This window comes from Lycium barbarum, chromosome 9 (assembly GCF_019175385.1).
Source record: "Lycium barbarum isolate Lr01 chromosome 9, ASM1917538v2, whole genome shotgun sequence".
Classification (NCBI taxonomy): domain Eukaryota; kingdom Viridiplantae; phylum Streptophyta; class Magnoliopsida; order Solanales; family Solanaceae; genus Lycium; species Lycium barbarum.
In genome coordinates this window covers 108,161,810-108,170,196 of record NC_083345.1, presented here as the reverse complement: position 1 = coordinate 108,170,196, position 8,387 = coordinate 108,161,810, and the positions used below count along the sequence as shown (strand labels likewise).

Sequence of the window (8,387 nt, the reverse complement as noted above, 5' to 3'; positions counted from 1 at the left end):
TTTAAATATCGAGAACCGAAAAATATCACATAAACAAAGAGATTATTAATTCCTCTGCATCACATAAACACAGGGAGTACTAATTCTTCGGTCTCAATTTATGTGGCACCTTCTCTTTTTAGTCTATTAAAAAAAGAATGTCATCTTTCATTAATTACGAACAATTTAACTTTAAAATTCTCCTTTTACTCTTAATAAAACGATTTATAAGGGCAAATATTTTTTAAAACTTATTTTGGACCATAATTTTTAAAAGTTTTTTTTTCTTCTCAAACTCTGTGTCAAATCAAATGGTGTCACGTAAATTGAGACTTACTAATTTTACAGTCTCAATTTATGTGCAATCATTTTTTAGTCTGTCTCACAAAAAAAAATATCATTTTTCTATAATTAGAAATAATAAAACACAAGTATGTGTAATTTATTCTAAACCATAAATTTTAAAAGCCAATCTTATTCAAAACCCCACACAAATTGGTACTTACTTTTAGTATAAAAGGACTTTCAAAAACCCTTCCCACCTTCCACACTTCTTTTCAGTTCTGTTCTTTCTCTGTCCTTTCATTTCTAACTCTTTTTTTTTCCTCTCTTAGCATCAAATTCTTCTTCTCTCAGATAATACTTCCAACCACCTCAGATAGCTCCACGTCATCTGTTTTGCCGGAAAACTCTGTTTTCTTGTTTCTGGAGTTAAGTAGTTACTCAAATATATACTGCTTTGTTGAATCATCAAGTCTTTGAAATTTAGAGTGGATTTTGAAGTGTGTTCAGATGGCTATTCTCATGTAGAGTTCGAAATCAAGGTATTTCATTTGTTTCTTTTTATATGACACTTCTTTTTTTAGTTATCAAAATTTGTACACTCCTGTTCATTTTTATTTGTCCACTCAACTGTCGTAAGTTTTAGCATATATCAAGAAAAAGAAAGTAATAACTACTAATATCCCGAATCATTTCTCAATATTTTTTGAAATTCTAGTAGTTATGGGTATTATAGTAAAATATGTATTTATTTATTATTTTCTTAAAGAAAGTATAAAGTTTATTGTGGACAAGTAAAAGTGAAATTTATGTAGCATTTTTTAACTAGACACAAAATTTAAGAAAGAGAAAAAAGATTTTAAAAATTTTTGGGCTAACAGACCATAAATAATACTACTCTATTATTAAGGTTAAAGAGGATTTTTTTTTTCTAATTATAGAATGTTGACATTCTTTTCTTTAAACAGATTAAAAAGAAAAGTGTGTCATTTTAATTGAGACAGAAGAAATACTAATAATCATGTTAAAATCTGTTTTTCCTTTCAAGTTCTTGTAAAACACCTTCATTTAAAATGAAGCTAAATGGGGTAATTGTTTTTATATTCACCTGTAAAGTAGAAGATTTTTTGTCCTCTTAATGAGTTATTGTTCTATTGAAGTTGAATGATTTTCTTTGGTTTGTAATTTGATATGTTCTGTTGAATCATTTTTTTATGTAGTGGTTAGATGATTTTTTTGACGTTCTATTAGTTTATTTGTATCCTTGAATTAGCATGGGATAAGGTTATGATTGTGTACGCAAATGGCTGCTTTCATGCTTAATGAATGATATTAAATTTTTTGAAGTTGGCCCCACTAAAGTTGGTTTCTTTGAATTAAGTTGTTCTCTCACACCTATTCACACTATAACAAGTTTAATACATAAAAAAGTCATGGATTATTAATAATCTGCAGAAGTTGTCTAACTTGTGTTTTATTCTTGTGAAGTTACTCAGAATAATTGAGCTTGTTATTGTTAGTTGCAAAGGCAGAGCCATCAAAAGATTATAAAAGCATATAATTTATGTAATTATGTAGTCATAGATTCTGTTATTGAAGGTTGCATTTTTTAATGCTATCATTGTTATAGTCTAAGTTTGTTTTATGTAATAAGCACATAATATGCATTCTTAATTCTAACATAGTTTATGCTATATGTAAAATAAAAAGATGATGGTTTAAGTTTAACAACTATGAACGTATTTGAACACTTGGTACCTACTCCCTCTGTCTCAATTTATGTTAAGGGGTTCGGAGTATGAGGGTTAAAACACTTAAGTTTGACTATATATTCAATATATATTCACATATTTGAAAACTAGATGAAAAGTATCTAGCCGACATAGCCAATGTGTTTAAAAAATCTTTGATAAAATTATAGTTAAAGAAAGAATGGTCTGACTCCCCACGTAAACTAGGATAGAGTTAGTAACACTTAATTCAAAGAAATACCTTTGGTGTCTTGGACCTGAATAGTAATGGATTCAGAATTACAGCTATATAATTATAATACTTGGATTTACATAAGGTTTTTTGAGTTATACATCAATACAAACTAGGATGAAAGCAAGCATATTTAATTGTATTCTCTTTGAAATGTATGTATTTTCCATGACAGTTCCATGAACAATAAGTACCATGTTTTTTCCTCTTATATAGGAAAGCTATATATCAATGGTTTGAGAAAACAGGGTTACTTCTGAAGCTTTTGCCTGTCTACTAATATCCTAATGTCCATGTTCTTTTCTTTTATACAGGATTGGTATTACTTTTCAGTGAGTTGTAGCAATAGAAGGAAATATGATGCAACACAAAAGAAGCCCAATTTCAATTGAGCATAGCACTGGCCTCACATCTCTTACGCCAAAACGACTAAAGGCCGATATGCCTATTTCCTCCAAGGTTTCTTCTCCTTCCTTTTTGCTGCAGTGCTGTTATTGTTGGTGCACATGTTTATGGATATAGATATACTTAAGGGCTTTTTACATATTTTGGCCAGTCGTTCCAAATTAATTACGGACGCTAGCCAAAATATACAAAAATTATACACTGATTATGTATAATTTGTGTATACGTATTATACTTAATATACAATATCTATACATTTGCTGGCTATTATTCTTTTGGGCGGTCCAAATGTAATTATATTTTTCATGAACTTATTATCTGATGTTTGTAGCTCGTGGATTTAAGAATATTTATTTCTTGGATACTCTCAACATAGGCTAGCAGTGATGTACTTAATGATGAACATAAGATTCTTCGGTGTGTTATACATTTCATTTAGTCAAAGATTTAACATTTTGTTTGACTTTCAGTAAGACTAAACTGACCAAAGAAAACTGTAAAAATACTAAATTGAAGTGTCCGAATTATAGGAGGGCTTTGGACACATTTGTTTGGCTGCTCTGAGTCACAAATATGTTTATTTAGAGAAATTATGTATATATTGATTAGGGGATACTTTTGATAATTTTAAACTGGTGATTTTTTTCATTCTCGCTATGTGTTGCAACCCTTATCTTTGAGTTCTTCATCTGGAGATTTTTCTTCTTTGCCTTGTTTCCTTAAACAGGAGAAGAAAGAGAAGTTCGGTGAACGAATAGTAGCTCTCCAGCAGCTGGTGTCACCATATGGCAAGGTAAATTCTGCAGGAATTGAGCAATGAATTACTGGACATGGTCTTTGAGATACTGAATGGTGGAATATCTTTGAGAATTTTTTTCCCGCACTCGTAAAATTATGTCCACTCAGAGCAGCTGAAATTGAATGAGCTCACTCAATTCTTACTTAGAATTTTCACCATATGGATAAAATGCTGATTTCTGTTATATTTGCAGACAGATACGGCTTCTGTTCTCCTTGAAGCAATGGGATACATAAACTTCCTCCATGAACAAGTGAAGGTGTGTTTCTGCCAAAACTTTATTCTTTTTCTTCATCTGTAGGAACTATATTACTTTATGACTGATTAAAGACAAGAAAGTTAGTGGCTCCAACGTGAATAGGGCACCGATCGTCTTGAAATAGATTTTCAGAATGTGTACTACAAATGAATGTAGTTCTATGTTACTCTTTACTGTGAAGATTAATGGAGATGCAAAATCATTGTTTAAATCTTTTTGAGAGTCCAAGGGAAGGAGATGTCATCTTTGTTTTCTTGTATGCTTGAGTTGGTGGTGTTTCAAATTGATTGATTCAAGAGCAGTTTTCGGTTGTTTGAGGTTGATCTGGTTACTTTCTCAATGACTTTAATAATTTCAGGGAATTTTAAATGGTTAAAGACTAAGTTACTCAGACTCTCCTAAAATGTCGTCGGGTGCGTGTCGGATCCTTCAAAAGTAGTGTATATTTGGAGGATCCGACACGGGTGCGGCAACACTTTCGAAGAGTCCGAGTAACTTAGGTTAAAGAAATTCAGTACAACTGACAAAAAGAACTGGTTAAAGAAAATCAGTCCGATTCTGCAGTACATTTTAGCACTAATACGTATGCATCCCCGTATTAAATATAGGTTGCTACTCACCATAGCTTCCCCTATTTCTCTGTCTTGGTTTCCATATATTTTTGTTCATAGTGCTCCCAGTACTGAAATTATATACCTGAAAATGTTCTCCGAATTTAAGTGATTGGAAGATCACGTTTCCGTATTCAAATATCCTCTTTCTACATTCTCTGCATCTTTTTCTGATTGTAGCTTTTACCAAAAAAATAAATAAAAAATCTTTTCCTGATTGTAGAGCTTTTAACTTTGAGAGAGTTCAGATATGTTCACATGTACATATTGCATTCTGGATGATGCTCAAGTGTGTAGAGCGTTGGTTTTTTCCTTGTTGTTACTAAGTTTTTTAAAAATCTGTTACTATTCGAGAGGTGGAACAGAAAGTTTGTAATTGTTTTTTCATCTTAAATATTTTTATAACTACTTGGTTGGAAATGTAGACCTTGTTTTTTTTTTTTTTCCCTTAGCTTCGTTGCGATTGCTGCTTATATTGTGCATTGTTTATATGTCAGTAAACCCTGTTGTAGGGGGGTGTGGCGATCTCTTTAATTGTGCAGCTCTGTGATTTTTTCTTTTGAAGTTTTTTGGTTTCAACTTGATTGTTCAAACATACTTTAATTGTAATTATTTTAGGGATAGACTTACCTTTTACACTAATCATTGGTCAGGCATATGAAGTGTTCGATGGTTATGCTTCTTCTGTTGGAGATCTACAATGTTCACAATTATCTTAAGAAACAATGAACCGGAAACCATTTATGAAATGGGAAAAGAATGATTTTATGTATTATACATTGCATTGATTTTATGTATTATGCATTACATACGAGGCCAAGTTTTTAGAGTGCCACATCTTCATTGGATGCTTATTTATTTCATGAAAATTGAAATTTCTCCTGGTTAGAAATTAACATGATCATGGTGTTTGTGTTACTGCTAGTTCATTTAGATTACGAAGCTTTGGACTCATCTACTAAAATCTATGTCTCTGACCTCATTTAAATCTCTGCTGATGTGACCTCATTTTTGCTTTCCTGGTTCTTTCAGGTGTTGAGTGCACCATACCTCGGAAATATGCCAATGTCTAAGACACAGGTTAGATCCCTTTAGCACAATTTCTGAAATTGCTTATTCTTTGAGCTTTTTTCATTTTTGGCCTGTTGGTAAAAAATTATTATGGGTGCTATCCAAAATATACTCTGATTTTGTATATTAGATGTATATTTATACTTAGGGCCCGTTTGGCCATGAAATTTTTTCACTTTTTTCCGGAAAACGTTTTTACTTTATTTGAAAATCAATGTTTGGGCATGAAAATTCCAAATACAAGTTGTTTTCACTTTCAATACATTCAAACAACCAAATTTTCTTTGCAAAAACTATAATTAAACACAACTCCATCTTCAACTTCAACTTCAACTCCAACTCAACTCCAAAATACCAAATAAAGTGAAAAATATTTGGTTTTCATGGCCAAACGCCTACTTAATATACATTTACTGGCTATTATGTTTTTAAGTTGTCTAAAAATGTAATTATCCCATTCTTTCTTTACAATTGCATCAGCCTGAAGAGATTTTGAATCAGTTAAAACCTTCATGCTACATTAGGAAGCTCTATAATTTGCTACATTATAGAACTGATGTCATTATATCATATCAATTGAACTTGGAATTCAGCTTTTATCAGAAAAAGTTTCGAAACCTTGTTGAAATGTTATTCATGTTTTCTTGTGAAGGAATCACAGCCTTACAATTTGAGAAGCAAAGGCTTATGTCTTGTGCCAGTTTCATATACTGTTGGAGTGGCTAGCAGCAATGGTGCTGATATTTGGGCTCCCATTAAGTCCTCACAAAAGTTCTAGAGAACAATGTGGGATTAACCGTCACTTGCATCCATGGTAAAGTCTTGGATTTACAATAACATAGTTTTTCTAAAAGGCTGAATACATTGACAACCTCTTAAACGTCCCAGTAAATTTCACTTAGACACTCAAATTATGATTTGGTCCGGTTGAGCATCTAAACACATGATAAATTACTCACTTAAAATATGTCAGTTCCCTTAATTATACACAATAGTCTCAATAAGTCAGAAATCCTTAAACTTGTTCCAATTGAAGTAGTTGTGTATAATTAAAGTAGGTGGCATACTTATTTACGTAATAGGCGTTAGAGAACATGGTAAAAGTAGTTTTTTTTTTTTTTTTAAGAAATTTGAGCCATAAATGTCTAGTAGGAACACTTTCATCTGTTCAGGTGTTTAATTTGAACAGGTTATAGTTCTTCGAGTGCCTAAGTGAAAATCACTGACAAGTTTAAAGGTTTGTCGATGTCTTCGGCCTTTTTAAAAGCAGCCGAAACGATGCATTTTCAACACGGAGATGCAGTTATGTGATAGATGCTAGTAGCCAGATCTAATTTGAGGGCTAATATAAGGATAGCCTGAGCTGTGTCTCAAGGTTTTTAACAGAAATGTATATTTTATTGAAGAAAGAAAAGTTATGTAGTGATCTTAGCTGCAAATGTATCAAGGATGCACTTATTGTATTTACATGAGAAGCAACGGGAACTCTAGAATAATTTGATTCAAGAATGATATTCTTGAGCCACTGCCCTTTTTTAATCATGTTCATTTTGTTTTAAAAATTGTTTTTGCTCCACTCCAGAGGATTAAATTTATCTCTATGAAAGTCATCAACCTCATGGAGGGGGATGAGAAGGTATTAGAGGACTCAACACGCACAAGCTTGGGATTAAAATTATTGTTGTTGTACTAAGCTCTAGACCTGTGCACGAATCGGTTCGGTTCGGTTTTGATCATCATCGAGTTTAACTTATGAATTTCGATTTTCTAAAATTAAACTTGATCCATTCTAGGTTCATTTTGATTTGTTTTTTGTTATTTCTGTTCTGTTATACAAATTTATTTGTTTGATTTGTTCGAAATTTAAACAAGCAACTATTTTCATTTCAGTTTTAGAGCAAACATAATCAAATGTATTGAGATCCTACAATTACAGTCGTATAACCATGACATTAACTAAGAAAAGACATAAACTTGCAAGCATAATAGCATATAAATAGCAAAATTAGAGCTTGACAACTTGTGCAAGCATACAGATTCGCCAACAATACATTACATATATCAAATTAATAATCCAACATCTTGCAACTTGCAAGTAGACAAGCATAATAAATCAGTTTGCATGATAGAGAGATAAGCACTAAGTTTAGAATATTAGGTCTAGGAAATATTGGGATTTGGACCTGCGGTATAAAATATAAAGTGTATTAGATTAGACTATTTTTCATTAGTGATATATACCCAATTCGGTTTGTTCGGTCGGTTCGGTTTATAAATGAAGCTAGCTGTATCAGAACCAAGAAATCATAATATTTGACAATTGAATTTGTAAATCGAAATCAAATTGTATTATCCAATTGAATTATTCGAATTGCTTCGAATCGGTTTGAAAATTCGGGTTGAACCAATTTGTGCATAGGTCTACTAAGCTCCAATGAAGAATCTAAAACCCTTGAGGGACATCTGATAAAATTGGGACGATATAGAGAAGATTGACATTGGCCCTGCACAGGGATGATATGCACAAATGGAAAAATGGTTCGATTAAAAAGACTAGCTATTAGCCTAACGATCAAGAATCTTTTTTCTTGGGGGCGGTATATATAAATTTTAATGAGACGAACCTAGGTCAAGCTCAGCCACCGATTTAGTATGAACTTAGCTCTAAGTTTACTCTCTCTAAGTTTTTGTTCACTCAACAAGGGCCAAGGTATATCTTAGTAGGCCAAGCAACAGAACTCGAGACAAGTTAAGCAAATTTGATTGTTTCCTATTTAATTCATTGATCATAGGTTTTAAAGGGTATAAGAAAATATTAAGAGGGAGTGTCATATACTTCCATCAGTGGATACAAATAGAGTAACATATCAAAATCGGGGAGTAGGGTATTTTTCACCATCATCAAACAAATGAAACCAAGGAAGGCAACCCCTTTATTTATTTATTTATTTATTTTCTTAAAAGATGGGCTAGGTGAGAGGCTTCCCCAACAGTACTG

At 32.1% G+C, this 8,387-nt stretch overlaps 1 protein-coding gene and 1 non-coding gene across 3 annotated transcripts; both read left to right on the top strand.

Moving 5' to 3' along the window:
- Window positions 1-522: 522 nt before the first annotated feature.
- Window positions 523-6,961, top strand: LOC132609325 (transcription factor bHLH153-like). Of its 2 annotated transcripts, XM_060323236.1 has the most exons (7): window positions 523-803; window positions 2,559-2,703; window positions 3,377-3,442; window positions 3,642-3,707; window positions 5,351-5,398; window positions 6,042-6,203; window positions 6,579-6,961. In XM_060323236.1, exons 2-6 carry the CDS (start codon window positions 2,602-2,604, stop codon window positions 6,165-6,167), a joined length of 408 nt encoding a protein of 135 aa, XP_060179219.1. In that variant the 5' UTR covers window positions 523-803; window positions 2,559-2,601; the 3' UTR covers window positions 6,168-6,203; window positions 6,579-6,961. The 2 variants fall into 2 exon arrangements, with proteins under 2 accessions (XP_060179219.1, XP_060179218.1); XM_060323235.1 differs by having other exon boundaries at window positions 524-803; window positions 6,042-6,961.
- An 875-nt stretch (window positions 6,962-7,836) lies between these two features.
- LOC132612379 (U6 spliceosomal RNA) lies at window positions 7,837-7,938 on the top strand. Its single transcript, XR_009571748.1, has one exon. It is a non-coding gene; the product is annotated as a U6 spliceosomal RNA (small nuclear RNA).
- Window positions 7,939-8,387: the final 449 nt, after the last annotated feature.